This window comes from Bos indicus x Bos taurus, chromosome 16 (genome assembly GCF_003369695.1).
Source record: "Bos indicus x Bos taurus breed Angus x Brahman F1 hybrid chromosome 16, Bos_hybrid_MaternalHap_v2.0, whole genome shotgun sequence".
Lineage (NCBI taxonomy): Eukaryota > Metazoa > Chordata > Mammalia > Artiodactyla > Bovidae > Bos > Bos indicus x Bos taurus.
Window position 1 is genome coordinate 78809630 of NC_040091.1, and position 16616 is coordinate 78826245.

The window sequence follows — 16616 nt, forward strand, 5'->3', positions numbered from 1 at the left end:
CGCCGCGCCTCCTGCCGCCGCGCGAACAAAGGGGGCGGGGGCCGGCCCGGCGGAGGCCCCGCCCCTGACGCTCAGGCCCCTCCCCGATCTCCGCCCCCGAGCCCGCTGCGCCAATCGAGGCCCGACCCGGCAGCAGGGGCGGGGCGGAAGCCTTTAAAGAGACCCCTGGATGAGTCGGTCCACAAGCTCGCTGGGGTCCTGGAGAGGTTTCCTGGGGTCTTCGGGGCGACACGGCCCCAAGACCTGATCACACCGGTGCCTCGATCCCGGAGCCGCAGACTCTCGGCCTCGGTGGAACACCCCCCTCACCCCCCGCCCATAAATGCGGAAGCCGGGCGCAAGGAGGGGAACTACGAAGGTCACGCAGAAGTTAGTGGCTAAGCGAGGGCAAGCACCCGGGTGTCCCGGCCCGGCGCTTCCCTGCAGAGTGTCCCACAGCGCCTGACGGTTTGTGTTCTGAAAGCTCCGGGAAAGCCTCTCTTCATTTATTCCGGTGAACTTGCTAACCTTTACTGAGGGGGATTCTCGCTAGTGTCTAACTAAAATCCCCTGTCCCTACAACCCTGCAGCGTTTTAAAGCTCGTCTTTGGGTTGGTTCCTGGCCAGGCTCCTAGCCTAGACGGCCCCTCCGGGGGCTCCAGTGACCTTTGTGACCTACAGATGACTCCCACCTTCAGCCCCCCACCCCTTTATCCCTGCTCACACTCTGCCAGTTGCGGCTGTGGGGGCAGAGGGTCGGCGTGGGAGGCCTGAGCTGCCCCAGGGAGACAGGGAACAAAGGGAACCCTGAGCTCCAGGCACCTGGGTAGAGGCTGGGGGGAGATGGGGGAAGGTGGGAGGGGGAGGAGGCGGAGTGGACAGCTGCCTTCATTTGGGTACAAAGGACAAGGGGAGCCCCAAGGCCTTGAAGTGCTGGGTGGTGGTGGAGAAGAAATCATGTTTGCCTTTCCAGTCCCTCTCCTGCCTCCGAGACCAGCCCCTTCTCCCTGCCTGCCAGCTCCCAACATTGGGGCCATTGACGGGGCCCCTCACCAGCTGCCTGCCCTCCCCTCACTTCAACCAGCTCCCTCCATTGGACCGAGCCCAAGAGGAGGACCCAGCTGTAGCTCCAGATGTGGAAGGCGCATGCTGGGGGAGGGGAAGAAGGGGAGTCTGACTCCCAGCCTCTTGCATCACCCTCAGATGATGAAACCACGTCAGAGATTTAGAAAAGGGCACAGGCTAGGGGTGGAGGGCGCATCTTTGGTGCCATCCTCCTCCCTTCTCCTCCCCCACCCAACCAAAATAACTGCTCCATCCGTAGCCCACATCCCAGTTTGGTTTGGTCAGACCAAAAAGCAAAAGATAATTTCAAGGGCAGATTTCAAGGGCAAATCAACACCCCAATCTGATGGAAAACAGCAGCACCACCTCGGGTGTCCTTGGGTAGGAGGGGCAGGGGTGGGGGAGGGCCTGGCAGGACCCAGCACTCTCAGTAGCATTTGAACCAAGAGGAAGAGCTCTCTGGGGCCAGTGTTTCCCCCACCCTGGAGCAGGAGACCAGCAGAGTGCTGAGGAGTCAGACCCTGGACATGCTCTTCCAACCAAGATGAGAACGGGGGAGGAGACTGACATTTATGGACCATCTACATGAACAGGCACTTTACACGCATGTGCGCATGTCATACTCATCACCCGTCAGCTAGGCTTTAGTAGCAGGGCAGTGTTAGTTGCTCAGTCACGTCCAACTCTGTGACCACATATACTGTAGCCTGCCAGGCTCCTTTGTCCACGGGATTTCCCAGTCAAGAATACTGGAGGGGTGCCATTCTTCCTTCAAGAGATCTTCCTGACCCAGGAATCAAACCCGAGTCTCCTGCGTTGCAGGCAGTTTCTTTACCATCTGAGCCACCAGGAAGAGCTTTATTCGTTTCAATTTTGCTAAAGGGGCAGTGAGTCTCACCCAGCATATAAGCAACAGAAGTGGGACTGAACTCGTGCCTCCTGTAAAGTGCATCCAGACTCCCCAGGCCACCTCCAAGCAGCCGTCTGGGGAAAGGAGCTGGGCAGCCGGGCTCCAGACTTGTGCTCCCCAGACAGCAACGTTGCATTTTGCAAGGCTGCTCTCCTGCCCAGCAGAGTCTGGGCTTCTCCAGGGGCTGGCTCTGGTTTCCTGCCTCCTGGAGGTCCCCTCTGACTTCTGAGAGTAGGTGACCTTCTGACTCAGCTTCACTGCTTCACTGCTGGGAAACGGCGCCAGAGCCCTGTGCTGTCCCCTCCCCCATCCCTCCAGGGCACATGGTACTGAGCCTGGAGGAGCCAGGAGGCGCCCGGGCTGCCGCTTGGGCCTCCTAGAAGTCAGGGCCTCAGGGTGACTCCCTCCTGGGTCACCAGGGAGCCGCAGGGCAGCCTGCTGACCGGATCCTCTCTCCTGGAGCTGCCGGCCTAAGGCAAGGAGGTCGGATGGGGATCCAGGGGGTGGTCAGGAAGCTTAAACCACAGCCTGGGCAGATCTGGTTAGAGAGTCAGGGGAAGCCTGGGATGGCGCCCGCACTCCTCAGTGCCCCCGAGCCACAGCTCAGCCCCGTGCCTTCCCTGTGTGTGTCCCCACCCCCTCCTCCCACTGCTTTTCTCCCTTCCCTCCTTCCCACCCCCGAGGCTGCTCTGCCTCAGCTGCCTGTGCACATCTCCCCACCCCACCCCACCACAGACACACATGCACACACTCACACGCATGTGTGCACACACACACGTGTGCGCACATCACATGCACACATGCTCATATGCATGCACACAGTGCACATGCACACACACACGTGCACACAGGGCACGCGCATGCACACGCATGCACAGACTGGACTGCAGTGTGAGCCTCAGCTCGTGGCCCAAGCCAAGAGCCCCCCACTGGGCATCTTGGGCTCCACTATCTCTTCTGACAGGAGTGGTGGGCGTCTGGGCAGATGGAACCCGGGGGCGCTGGGGGAGCTCTCCATGGCAGGAGTCTCCCACGCTACCGCGGTGACAGTCCTAGACTCCAGCAGCGACTGGGGCAGCCATCTGGCCCAGATCTCTCCTGCCTGATCCCGCTCTCCACAGCAACCCGACAGTAACTGGCCCTAGAAGGCTCCCCTGGGGTGGCCCAACGTTGGGTCTGCTCTGTGGTGGTTCTTTAGTCGAGCACCAGGCCCTGGCTGTGGGAGGAAGTGTCTGAACCTTGCCCTGGAGTTCTGGAGGTGGGGGAGGGCTGGCCACAGCCCCCATCCTGCCCAGCTGGGTTCTTAGGAGAACAGGCCCTAGCCCACCCTGCTGGCGGTGGGCCGGCCGCACCTCCTGAGCCCACCTGGAGACAGAGCCCAGTCCTGCCTGCCAGCAGTAGCCGTGAACCCCAGACATGGTCTACTAGGGTGCAGACGTGGGGACCTCCGCTCAGCAAGGGCCCAGCCTGACTTCCCCTGTTACAGAGAAAGACAGACTCGGCCATAAAGGAAACCAGAATTTGTTATAAATAGTAAGGAAGAGATAGAAGTACTGTGGATTACAAATACCCGTCAGTCTTTAAAAAAGAAATCACACACACACTATTTTTGGTTTCAGATGTAGATGAGGGTTTAATGCACCACATAACCTCAAACACAGGAGCTTCATCCCTTCTTCTCTGCAGTGCTTTCTAAGACAGTGTTAGAGCAGGTGTGGGCAACCTCAACCTTCAGCCCTAAGGTCATCTAGTTCAACAAGAGCCCTTTTCAGGTGAGGAGACTGAGGCCCAGGAGGTGAAGAGACGTGTCCAGGGTCACGCAGCGCGCTGCTGAACTGGCACCCGAAACCCCAGAGGGGGCAGTGCCCCCCACAGTGCGGTGGGACCCACAGGCTGAACACCGGACTTCTAGTGTGAGCTCGGGGTTTGCAGGAGAGCCGAGTCTGCACAAAGGGACAGAAGGCAGCTGGAAGCCGGAGTCACGGAGACACGGCGACACCCCTCGGGCCGTGAGACCAGGGCAAGTTAGGGAGCTGTGCCCATCGTCCACCCCGCACCCCAGAATGGGGACAGTCTGCTCCCTTGCCACGGGCTGTCACGGGCTGGAAATGGGGCGGCCTGGGCGGAGCGTGCAGCACAAGGTTCTGCCCAGGATGGAAGTGAATTTCCTTCGCTCCCATCCCTTCTTCTGCGAGCGCCTGTCGTCTGACTGGACAGAGGGCCAACCTGTCATAAGATGGACAGGATGTGGGGGATGAGTGTGTGTGAGGCTGGGTGCAGGGGGTGTGCTGTGGTTGCCTGCCCAAGGGGTCCTCGTCGCTGGGGGCGGGGAGGAGGTCCAGCCTCCGTCAATGGAGGGGCCGGGAGTCAGGTAGGTGTCTGCAGGGCAGGAGGGCCCCAGGCACGCCGGATCCCTGCAGAGCACGGATGCCCCGGGTCAGCTTCCCCAGGCACCACCTGGAAGACGTCTACGCTTTACTTTACCTGCCCAAGGGCTACCCCCGGCCGAAGGTGTTAATGCGCTTTCTCTTTCACTCCTCACGGTCTGTGAGGCAAACACTCATTGTCCTCATTTTGCAGAAGAGGAAATGGGCTCAGAGGTCACTTGGCTAGTGTCTGGTCATTAGTGTCTCCAGCAAGTATTTCCGGCTCGCTGCCTCTGGCACAGGGCAGGCCGGCGTGTCCTCACTCCACTGTGAGCCGTGGCCCTGTGACTTCCTTTGACCAATGAAATTCGAGCAGAACGCTCAAGAATCGCTCGTAGGTGGACGCTTCGTACACCCTGGCACCTCACACAGGCGCACGTGGTGTAGGGTCTCCACTAGGAATGAACTTTCATTGTGCTGAGTCGCTGAGCCTACGAGCTGGTGTGTTACTTGGGCAGTGCCCCCGCCCACCCCCCCGCCCCGCCCACACCTATAAGGCCGTCCCTAGAAGGCGCAGAGCCAGGATTCTGGTCTGGAAAGATGCCCAAGGCCCAGAGTCTCTCAGGACTCTAGCTCTTCACACAGAACCACAGACACCCCTTTGGGCTTCTGGCCTCCAGGCTACGTGGAGCCCTGCTGGCAGGTAGAAGGGGGCAGGCATCCTCAGGAACCAGGGCCTTTCTGCAGCCTGGCCGTCACCTGCTGAGGAGCGGTCACGGACACACCTGTGCTAACGTTGTGAGGGCCAGGGCCCGAGAGTGGACTCTTGTCCAGCACTCGGAAATGACCTGTCCGAGGAGACACATGTGCTGACAAAGCAAGAGACTACTGGGAAGGGTGCCAGGGCAGAGAGCAGGAGGGTAAGGGAGCCAGGAGAACTGCTCTGCCCTGTGCCTCGCAGTCTCAGGTTTTATGGTGATGGGGTTAGTTTCTGAGTTGTGTCTGGCCAATCATTCTGACTCAGAGTCCGTTCTGGGGGCCGGCATCACTCGGCCAAGAGGGACTCCAGCCAGGAGGACTCTAGGAGGTGGTAGGATGTATGGACTGGCGACCTTTTCAAATTCTTCTGGTTGGGGAGCGCTTGTCGGTTCCAAGTTCCTCCTGTTGTCAGATCACTCATGCGGGTGGTTACCATGGTGCCTGGCCAGGGTGGTGGTCTTGGACAGTGGCGCCCCTAACACTGGCCCTGACCCTGCTCATTCCGCCTTCCCCGCGGCACCCCATCAGTCCTCTGTGAAACGGCCTCTGTGAAAGGCTGGTTAGCTGCCCAGAGGCCCCAGACAGATCTATCTTCTCAGAGACAAAGTACCAGCTGCTGCCATTTCTGACCATGGTGCTGGGCATCGAAGAATCGATGCTTTTGAACTGTGGTGTTGGAGAAGACTCTTGAGAGTCCCTTGGACTGCAAAGAGATCAAACCAGTCCATCCTAAAGGAAATCAATCCTGAATATTCGTAGGAAGCACTGATGCTGAAGTTGAAGCTCCAATATTTTGGCCACCCGACGCAGAGAGACAACTCATTGGAAAAGACCCTGATGCTGGGCAAGATTGAAGGCGGGAGGAGAAGCAGACGACAGAGGATGAGATGGTTGGATGGCATCACTGACTTGATGGACATGAGGTTAAGCAAGCTCTGGGAGTTGGTGATGGACGGGAAAGCCTGGAATGCTGCAGTCCATGGGGTCACAAAGAGTCGGACACGACAGAGCAACTGAACAAGAAAGAGTTATCAACTGAGAGCTGTGAGGTCAGTTCTGCTTGGGGACTTATTGAAGACTACAGCCCAGGAGACGGGCTCTTGGCAGCAACACGGAGCTGCTCAGAAGAGGTGAGAGCAGGTCAGCCTCATGTGATTTGGAGAAGGGGTATGTGCCCCTGACAAAACATCTCACTAAGGGTTTGCTAGTCACGGGGGACGGATGTCTCCGATGACGATTTTAGTGCTTTTCTAGGTATGAGAAGATTCAAGAAATTAGGCTCCTAAAATCTGAAACAATCTAACGCTGAAGGTCTGCTCTGCAGGCTTTTCCTGGAGCACGGAGGGCCTCATTTCTCATCTCTGCCCTGAGCTCTTTCAGGGGGTATTGAAGGTTGGCGACTGCAGTGGCCAGTGACGTCATTCTTATGGAACCAGGTGGAGAGTGGCCCTCTCAAATGGACAGAGTTTCCTGGGGTCATTGGAGAAGGCCCGCCAGAGAAGACGGGCTGGGACGGAGGAGGAAGGTTGCTGGGTGCGCACAGGTGCCAAGGGCATTGGGGTACACGTGCTTGAGCGGGCGCTGGGCAGGGTGTGGCCCAGATCAATAGGGGGCGCAGTGGAGCTGGGTTAGGGACTGCCCTGCCATCCTCCTGGTAACGGGAAATCAGCAGCTCCAGAGTGGTGTCCGGGCCCCAGCTGGACCCCTGGCCTGAAAGCTAACTCGGCCTTTCCTGGAATGATTTTATTAATAACCCACATCCTGGATGGTGTCGCAAGGCTGAATGAGACATTGCGTCAGGCACTTAATGAACTGGGTTTGATAAGGTCGCTACTATCATTCTATGATGACAGAACGATAAACTGGCGGAGGCGTCTTAAAGGGCCCATGACTGGAAGTGGGCTGGGCGGCCCCTCCGCTGGGCCTGCCTGTCTCTCGGGCCTCCTCCTGGAGCCAGGCTCCTCCTCTAGGTCTTGGCTTCCTTTCTGACCACAGTGAGATCTCCTTTTAACAAACAGCGCTTGGCTCTCCCTTCTCTGAACCCTCCAGACCCCAGCAGCTGATCCCCCACGTGCTTCTCTGATGTCCTAGCGTTTTCAATTCTTGTTTGACACCAGGATTATTATTTTGCCCTATGTATCTAGGCCAGCTTCTTTTAGAATGCTTCTAAACCAGATTTAGGCTCCACTGGGGGACAGCTGTGTGGCATAGGAGGACACGATGGAGTAGGGAGCTGGAGGACGAATCCAGCCCTGCCGGGCAGACCCCGCCCTCGGCTGACGCATCAGTAACTGGCAGCGGGACCCTTGCAGGGGAAGGGGAGCAAGTGTCCGCTGCTGCCATAGCTGTTGGGCCCAAGGCAGGAGTGATGTGTAACTGGGGTCAGATGCCAGGGAATGGGGCCAGGGTGAGGTCTGGGTTGGCTGTGGCTTTTCCAGTGACCTATGGCTGGCCTCCGCACCTGCTGGCTAAGGGTCGGAGCTGCAGAGCCTGTGAGAGGACCAGCCCGATGCTGAGATGTGCGCTGGGAGCCGAGCTGCCCAGCTCCCCCACGAGAGACTCAGAGCCCCATCAGGTCAGCCTCCGCCCCGTGAGGTTGGGCTCTCTCAGTGACCAGCTCTGACCCAGTCCAAACAGCTGCTTCTTGGAGGGCCAGGCCCTTCCATGGTCACACTTACGCCTCCCAACAGCCTGGAAACAGAAATCATTCCCCCATTTACAGGAGGAAGAAGCTTGAAAGGGTGCGTGAGTGCCTGATGTCGGGGTAGGGGGCAGGTGGAGGGCCTTGGGGCTCCACTGGCCTGGCTCCAGGGCTGTGCTCCGTCACGTTGCACAGGGCAGCTCGGCTTCAAGGACCACTTGGCCCGGCCAGAGCTGGGCCTGGAGATGCACCGGGACTGGACCTGGGCCGCCTCCGCACTTGGGAGCCGGGCCGCCTCCTTGGTTCAGAGACGCTCCATCTGAGCTCCACAGCTTCCAGATGAGGGAAGGGGCTTCCCCCCACCCCACGCCCCCTACGTGGCTCAGTGCCCGCCCCAGCCCCCAGTTTCATCCCGCCCCTTCTGCAGATCCCCCAGCACAGCTGGGCCACAGGTCTGCAGGGGATGGGCTGGGAGAAGCTGGGGTGCAGCAGACAGCACTCTGGCCGGGAACCCAGTTGGAAGGCTCTGCTGACCGGAGGGGCCCGCTTGCCCACTCCCGTGGCCCCTGCCTGCAGCCTTCCACCCTGTGCTCCCTTCGTCCTTTATTTGGGGCCTGGCAGCCCTCCATGGAGACACCCACCAATCATTTAAAGGGGAGCTGGGGAGAGGCAAGACTGTACATGCCGACCATCGGAAGGTCCTGCGTGTGGCGGAGGAAATGGCCTGGACTGTCCCAGAGGGTGAGAGCTGGGCTTCCTCGGAGCCAGCAGGCACCCGTCCCTCGGGCTGGGAGGCCGGCCAGACCTCCTGTGAGGGCCATGGAGCCACGGTGCGGGATTGAGTCCCGCCGGGGCCCTCCTGCCAGCATGGGGCCTCTGGCGCATTACCTGTCCTGTCCTGTCCTGGTCCTGCTTGCAAAATGAGGATGATGCTTCGTTTTGAGAACAAGAAGAAATGGATGTGGGGCCCCTGGAACAGAGCCTGCCGCAGAGCTGGCATTCTGTACATTGGGCATTATGCTCATTAATAATTCCGCTTGTGAATGGAGACATCCTTTTATAGACTTTTCTGTGTCAGTTTTCAGCCAGGCTGCAGGTGGACTATCTTCTCTCTCCCCCGGAGGAGGCAGGGGAGAAGTGTGAGTCCTCTCCGTGACGGTGGAGCCAGGGAGGCAGCCCTCGCCTCGGGAGGCCCGTGCCCCCGCCCCCTCCCCGGGTTCTGGACAGAGGGCGCAAGGCTGCAGCCCTGGGCGGTGACCCCAGGTTACGGGCGGTGGGGCACCGACCAGGGCAGAGGCCACACTGGTCAGCATTTCCCTGCGTTTATTTGACAGCGCTTGGGCACTGTGTAGAAGAGCACTCAGCTCTGGGGTTCGGGATAAGCCTGGGGGACCTGCTCCTGCCTTGGTCCAACCTGGCCTCAGCTGAAAGTGAAAGCTTTAGTTGCTTCAGTCATGTCCGACTCTTTGGGACCCCATGGACTGTACCTGCCAGGCTCCTCTGTCCATGGAATTCTTCAGGCCAGAATACTGGAGTGGGTAGCCATTCACTTCTCCAGAGGATCTTCCCAACCCAGGGACTGAACCCAGGTCTCCTGTATTGCGGGCAGATTCTTTACCAGCTGAGCCACCAGGGAAGGCCTCGGGCTGGTGTGAAATCATGTCACAGTGGTGACCTGCTGCGATGGGAACACGTGTCGTGGGGCCACCAAGCCTTTGGGGGTATTTGGGAGGTGCTTTCTGCAGGAAGTAATAGCAAAGCTGACTACAGGCTAGGGGTCTGCTGGGCTCAGGGTTCGCTAAAAGGCAGGCAGCTATCCCCGGCTGGGCTGCAGGGGCTGGAGGGCGGGTAGACAGGCCCGAGGGCTGGGGCTGGGTCCAGGGCCAGGGTTGTGCACCCTATGCTGAGGCTTTGGAGGCTTCAGGGGGTTTAAGCAAAGGGCTGAGTCGGCAGCTTTCTCCATTTAGAAGGATCAGGGTCAGGCTGGGGGGCCGGCAAGAAGTTGCGAGGCCGTTGGGAGGCTGTGGCAGTAGGTGAGGTCTGGAACGAGGACCAAGTGTCGGGGGAGCCACCGTAGGAGGGGACGGGCCGAGAAACAGAAGGACAGGGTTCCATGGGGCAGGGCTGGGGAGGGTCCGTCTCAGATTCTGAGAGAGTGGGGCCCCAGGTCACAGGCTGCAGGGAGGGGTGAGGAGGTCGGCTCTGGACATGATGGGCTTTCGGCTCAAGCAGGACATCCTCAGAGCCGAGGAGCAGGACACGGAGCGGGGTTTAGGAGAGGTGGGACCAGGCCACGGGGGCGGGGCCTGGACCTGGGGGCGGGGCCGGGGTGGGCGGGGCCGACCACGGGGGGCGGGGCCGGGACCAGGGGCGGGGAGGACCACTGGGGACGCGGGTGCTCGGCACTAAATGAAGAAGATGTTGTCTAGAGAGTGGGCTGACCCTGCAGGAAGGAGAGAGGACCCAGCACCCTGAGGACGCCCTCCCCTGAGAGATGGGCGGCCTGGGGGAGGTCACCGGGAAGCCGCGAGAGGGAGCACGTGACAGGGGAGGAAACGAGGGAGAGCGAGGAGGTGGATGCCACGGCCTTGCTCCCTTAGGCCGCGAGCGGGGCCCCCTGAGGCTCTGAGGGGTGGGCAGGCAGTGGATTCCGGTCGAGCTGCGGGGAAGGGCAGCTGTGAGGGCCTGGACGCCCGGAAGCTCCACGCCATCCTCAGAGGCCCCTCCGCCCTGCAGGAGGACCATCCAGAGGCCCCTCCGTGGGAGCAGGGCTGGGGGAGGTATAGAAGGGCCCCCAGAAGGAGACAAGCAGTGCCCTGTCGCAGGCCTGGAGACTTTAATGTCCTGCCAGCACTGACCAGGCCTCTGAACGACACAGAAGCTCTGTCCACTCACGCGGCTTGCTGGTGAGGAGAGTGACTTCACCTTCTGCCCGCTGACCTTGGACACGTTTCCTGACCCCCTTGCCCACCCCAGCCCACCCCTCTGTCCATCGAGGCTGCCGAGCCGGGCTAACTCTCCCGCTTCGGCTCCCCCACCCTCGGTCTCGCCAGCCTGGGCCCACGCAGACGCCGAGGCCTTCATGGCCTGCGGGGAATCAGGGTCTCCTGGGAGCCCTCACGCAGGTCGAGGCTGCCCAGGGAGGACCCGAGGCCTGGGCACCCTCGGGCACCAGGCACGCCCTCCAGGGCCTCGCGTCCCTGCAGAAGCTCTGCGGCTGCCACCTCCACTTCCCGCGGTTCCATCCGGCAGGCCTCCGCCAGCGCCTGGCCCGTGGCCATGATGAAGTTAGCATCCACCGCCAAGCTGTCCAGGCCCCCTCGAACCAGAGCCTGCATGGAGAGCAGGCCGGGTGGGTGGTCCTGAGGTGGTGGCCCACCCCCCACCCTCTCCACCGCAGGCCATAGCAGGGCCACCCCAGACGCAGCACCCTCACCTCGCGGATCAGCAGGGCCATGGCTGGAGCTGGACCCCCAGGGGTTCCGTCCTCTGTCCTACTGCCGGGCGGCGCCTCCCCGGGCAGGGACCCTGGGGTGGGGCTCCTCTCCTCGGGCACCTGGGACTCTGCTCCCGCGTGCTGTTTGGAGAGCACCGAGGCAGAGACCCCTCAGGGAGGCCAGAGCCCATGGGGACGGGGAAGGCCCAGCCAAGATCCCAGGTCGGGGAGGACAGGGGTCCCGTCCCTTCTGCTGAGTCACTGCCACCCCCTCTCTGCCTGGAGCCTGCTTCCTGTCCTCTCTGGCCTGTTACCTGGCAGGAGGCAGCGGGGGCCTGGGCCCTGGGCGTCCTTCTCCGGGGCAGCTGTCCCTGCGGCCACTCTACTCGGGACTTGCCGTGGGGCCCTGTGGGCAGAGTGGGCCCAGGGCTCAGTCCTCCTGGGGGCCTTGGGTCCACAGAGCTCCCCTCGGCCAGCCAGCCCCACCCTGACGCCCTCAGGGTCCTAGAGGTCCACCTACCCCAGGCCGGGCAGGACTACCCCCCGCCCCCTCCGCTCCACCCCCATTTGCCCTGGTCTCTGTCCGTGTGGGCTTGGGAGGGGATCAACGCCAGACCCTGACCAGCTTTGGCCAAGCTGATCTTTGTGTGAGTGTGCGTGGGTGAACATGCGAGATATGTGTGTATGGGTGTACATGAGTGTGTGAGTGTGTCAGGGTCAGAAAACACGCCGAGCACCCTCATCCCCTATGAACTGCAGCTTCCTTGGTTCCCTCCTGTCCCGCGCGGCAGTCTAGGACCCACTGGGCAGCCGCCAGGTCAGCTGCTGAAGGGCAGAGCTAAGCTGCCGGTATGTCCAGGGGCTGTCCTTTGGCTGGGGAGGGGCGTGCCCGGGGAGAGCCCTTTCACAGTGCAGACCCCCACCCCGCCGCCTTCACTCTGGCCCCTGTGTGGCCCCTTCCTCTGCCTGGGTGACGAGCTGGTCCCCGTCACCACGGGCTCCCACCTCCTGGCCGGGTTCCCCAACCCGACAGCAGGCTCCCCAGGCCTCTCTGGGAGAAGGTCAGCCCCTCAGGGGCACAGGAGAAACTGACCCAGGGCCCCCCGGGGCTGGCCGAGGAGTCCTCCTCTGGTGGCAGGCGTCTCTGTCTCCCCTGCGAGCTCCCCTTCGTAGTGGACACTGAAACGGGAGTGTGGCCAGTGAGCCGCGGGCTGCTGGCTGCCCCATCCCGGCCTTCCTTTCCCTCGGTCCTGGGCCCGTTGCTGTAGAGTGGCCTTGACCCCCGAGTCCTCGTTTCTGGCAGCTCCCTCAGTGTCCCTAGCTAGTTGGGTCCCAGGCCCTTTGTCTTCTCAGGACCCACTCTCTGAGGTCATTTGGCCATAGCTGGACTCCATGGCACATACCCCCAACAAGACTGCACAGGTCTGGGCACAGGCCCGGATCTGCACGTCCACAGCGCCCAGCATTACACTGCCCCGCGGTGCAGGCGCCCTCCTAGGCGTGTGGACTTCATTCAGGGGCCCTCTGGCTGGAGCGCGGTGCAAGCAGCCTGGCCTGGGAAGCAGCCGCTCCCCTGACCTCTGCCCTGTCGTACCCGTTCCCGAGGGTGAGGGACCCAGACTCTCCAGGCCAAGGACACCCCAGCCCGGGCCTCGGGTCTGGAACAGAAGGTCTGCGCGGAGCCCAGCCCACACTACGATGGCCAAGGCCCTCTCTGTTCATCCCTCGATCCCTGGCACTCGATCACAGATTATATCCAGTCCGCAGCTCGGAGAAGGCAATGGCACCCCACTCCAGTACTCTTGCCTGGAAAATCCCATGGATGGAGGAGCCTGGTGGGCTGCAGTCCATGGGTTGCTTAGAGTCAGACATGACTGGGCGACTTCAATTTCACGTACTGAAGAAGAAAATGGCAACCCACTCCAGTGTTCTTGCCTGGAGAATCCCAGGGATGGGGAGCCTGGTGGTCTGCTATCTATGGGGCTGCACAGAGTTGGACATGACTGAAGTGACTTAGCAGCAGCGCAGGGCTGGCGAGAGGGGAACCACTGGAGCCCAGATCCAACGACTGAACCTTAATTGCTCAGGTGTGCCTCTCCTAACCAAACAGGTCCTTCTCCGGACCAGCCAAGACAGTGGAAGAAAAGCCACAGGGTGCTGACTGAGGCCGACCCGAGGCTGCCCCCTGCTGACCACATCAGTCTCTGCCGTCCAGGCCAGTCTCACAGCAGGGCAAAGGCTGGACCCCACAGAGTGCCCCACAAAGGCCCGGAGCCCACCAGCCACGTCTACCCGTCCCACTCCAGCCCCAACATCCCGGGCTGCTAGCTGCTGCCACTACCTGGGAAATGCTGGGCTGTTGCCGTGGTTGCCGTTGCCACTGGCGACGTTGGCGTTGGCATTGTTGGTGTTGGCACGAGCAAGGGGGTGGGCACTCGGACGTTGAGGGAAATCCTCCAGGAAGACGGGCGATTCCATCTCCTCCATCTCAATTTCAGTAAACTGGAGGGGTCTCTGGTTGGCCATGTGCGGGGCCAACGAGTTGGTCCTTTCCAGGAAGCTGTCCACCTGGCCAAACAGGCCGCCGGTCCTCTGGGGTGAGGAGGAGAGGGGAGGACTGAGAACAGGGGCTGGGAGCCAAGGGCCCACCCGCCGGACGCCAGCCGGTGGCGGGAACAAGGCCAGAGGGGAGCGGTCGAGGCTGAGGTCAGACAAGGGATAGCATCCTCAGGGTGGCCTCAGTTTGGGGGGTGGACAAGACACCCCTAAGAACTGTAGGGTACCAGATATTCGGACAGGAATGTGGGCAGTGGGAAGCCCGGAGCCAGGTGCCGGGAGGAAGGGCTCTAGTCCCGCCTCCTCAAGTCACTTTGAGAGTGGCTCTGCACATCTCGGAGGGTCTCTCTGGGCCCCCGTTCCTATGAATAACCCAAGAAACTTCGGCGAGGTGGTCCTGAGAGACCCTCCGGCGAAGCAGGTGGGCGTCTGATGGGTGGAGCTGCCTCGGACTCGGGCAGGGGAGGAGGGGGAGGTTGGGAGAGGCTAGAAGGAAGGACAGGGCACCTCAGGCAGGAGGGTCACTGGTGGGGGGCGTCCCGGGAGCCGCGGGCAGCGGGTGTCCCCAGCCCCGCATATGTGGCGGGGCTCCCAGCCTCCTTCCTGGACCACACACACTGGGGGGCCACGGCCTTGCTCACCCGGAAGATCCCTTCCTCCATCGCGGCCTCCACCATGGCTCTCTCCAGCTCCTCTTCGGCCATCAGGTCTCCTGAGATGGTGCGGCGGATCTCAGGGGCTGCCTCTTCCTCGATGGTCCTCAGTCCAGCCTGGGGACGGAGAAGGGACTCAGGGGCGCTCCAGGCAGGAGGGAAGGATAGACTGCTTCCCTCACTCTCTCCCAATCCCGGCAACCAGGGCTTCCCTGAAAGCCCAGGCCTGTTCATTCTTGCCCCGGGGCTCCTCCTCCAGCCTCTGGGATCATCCAAGCCCTAACGGCTCTCAAGGTGTCTTCTTTCGCCCTCACAGGGGCTTCATCCCCGCCCAGGCCTCCAGGTTGGAAAACCCTCTCACTGCCCACGGTCTTCACACACATGACCTCTTTTGATTGCACGTGCCATTAATGCCACATTGTGAGCTGATCGGAGTTCATACCATCAGCAATAGAACAAATCAAGGTTGGTGTCACCCGACAGTTTGCAAAGAGAACCCAGCATCACTGCTGGGACATTCCTGTCCAGGAGGCAAGCCCTCGATCTGTCGTGAGGGAACGTCCTACAAACCCAGACTGAGGGCTGTGCTGGCTAGAAGCTTCCAAGTGTCAAGGTCGCGTCAGGGAAAGACTTGAGGAGCTAAAGACGAAAGAGATCGCACAGCTAAACACAACACGTGATTCTGGGTCCAGTCCTTTGCCATGAAGGACACTATTGGGACCACTGGGGAAACATGCATGGGGTCTAAGGATTCCACGGGACTAACGCATCCGTTTCCTGATCTTGGCGGCTGCGTCACGGTTATGCAGAAGGCTCACGGAGGAACATGCCCTTGTTTTCAGGAAACACACACTGACTGGCTCAGGGCTGAACACTGGGCACGACTCTCAAATGGTTCAGGAAAAAAAAAAAGACTTTTATATTGCGCGTGCTATTTTTAAAACTCTGAGATTGTTTCACAGTAAAAATTGAAATAAAATTTTGAACACACAGCCCAATTGTGTGAATGTTTTTTAAATTTATCCATTATGTGCACTATACTTAAAACACTGAAATTGAAAACAGACAAGGCTTCCCTGGTGGCTTGTGGTCAAGAGTCCACCTGCCAGTGCAGGAAGCATGGGTTTGACCCCTGGTCTGGGAAGATCTCACGTGCTGTGGAGCAGCTCAGTGGCACCACCACCACTGAGTCTGTGCTCTGGAGCCTTGGAGCCACAACTGCTGAACCCACGCACTGGAACTCCTAAGCCTGAGTGCCCTGGAGCCCGCGCCCCACACCAAGGGAAGCCACTGCAGTGAGAAGCCCGTGGGCTAAGCGTAGCCCCCACTCGCCACAGCTAGAGGAGAGCCCGCGAAGCAGTGAAGACCCAGCACAGCCAAAGAGTAAATAAAATAAAAATTATAAGAAGAAAAACGGGCAAGATAACACAAAATTCTACATATATTTGGATACCCAATGGGTCATTTCAAGCCCCTTCATTCCCCTAGGAAATCTGCCCTCTTTGGAGACCACCGCTGTCACCTAGCCCAATCTCTCCCTTGTGTTCAGGGGGTAGGACCCATGGCTCTGGGTCGTATTATCCCAGGGACGGAAAGGCTCTGGGTTCTTCCCTTGAGCTTGAAGCATCTCCCATCCAGGGCCGTCATCTCACCCCCATGAGTCCCAGCTCCTCCCGCCCCGTCTGCCTTCCCTGCCGGCCCCCAAAGACAGAGAGGGAGCTAGAGTCCAGAGACCAGCTCAGCAGCGGAGCCCCCGGGGCTCGGGGTGGGCTTACCTGGATCTGCACGGTGTCCTTCTTGGGCCGGTACCCATAATACTCCTCCTGGCGCCTCATGAACTTCCGGAAGTGCTCCTGGATGAGGAACGTGGCGTAGAACTTCCCCACCGTCACCTCGTCATCTGCAGAGGGGCCGACCACAGCCAGCGGGCGTCTGAGGCTGGGGTCAGCGTGTGGCCAGAGGACTGGCCCCTGGCTCCCCTCCTCCAGCTGGCCTGACCCCATGGGGTCTGCCCAAAGCTATAGAGGGCCAGGCCATGCTCCGATGCCCCTGGGCTCCCCGCGGAGGCAGGGCTGCCTCTGGGCCCCCAGGGCGCACCCACCTCCTATGGGAGGGATGACCTGGTCCAGGAGCTTCATGCTGGTCCTCTTCCAGACCTTCTTGATGATGGCTCGCAGCTCCTCGTTGGCCTGCTCGAAGTTACCTGGGGCAATGGACAGGCCGGGTCAGCAGCACTTGACAGGGCCACCTC

The 16616-nt window shown here is 60.7% G+C and overlaps 1 protein-coding gene across 2 annotated transcripts in view; it reads right to left on the reverse strand.

The window, feature by feature from the left end:
• Positions 1-10534: 10534 nt before the first annotated feature.
• CACNA1S (calcium voltage-gated channel subunit alpha1 S) overlaps positions 10535-16616 on the reverse strand; it is a 56517-nt gene continuing 50435 nt past the window's right edge. For both annotated transcript variants that reach the window (XM_027565826.1, XM_027565825.1), the window contains 8 exons: positions 16467-16568; positions 16141-16265; positions 14354-14482; positions 13498-13748; positions 12250-12335; positions 11471-11562; positions 11157-11297; positions 10535-11052 (listed from right to left, as the gene is read on the reverse strand). In XM_027565826.1, the coding sequence (XP_027421627.1) occupies positions 10801-11052; positions 11157-11297; positions 11471-11562; positions 12250-12335; positions 13498-13748; positions 14354-14482; positions 16141-16265; positions 16467-16568 (1178 nt within the window). In that variant the 3' untranslated portion in view covers positions 10535-10800. The remainder of the gene's footprint in view (positions 11053-11156; positions 11298-11470; positions 11563-12249; positions 12336-13497; positions 13749-14353; positions 14483-16140; positions 16266-16466; positions 16569-16616) is intronic.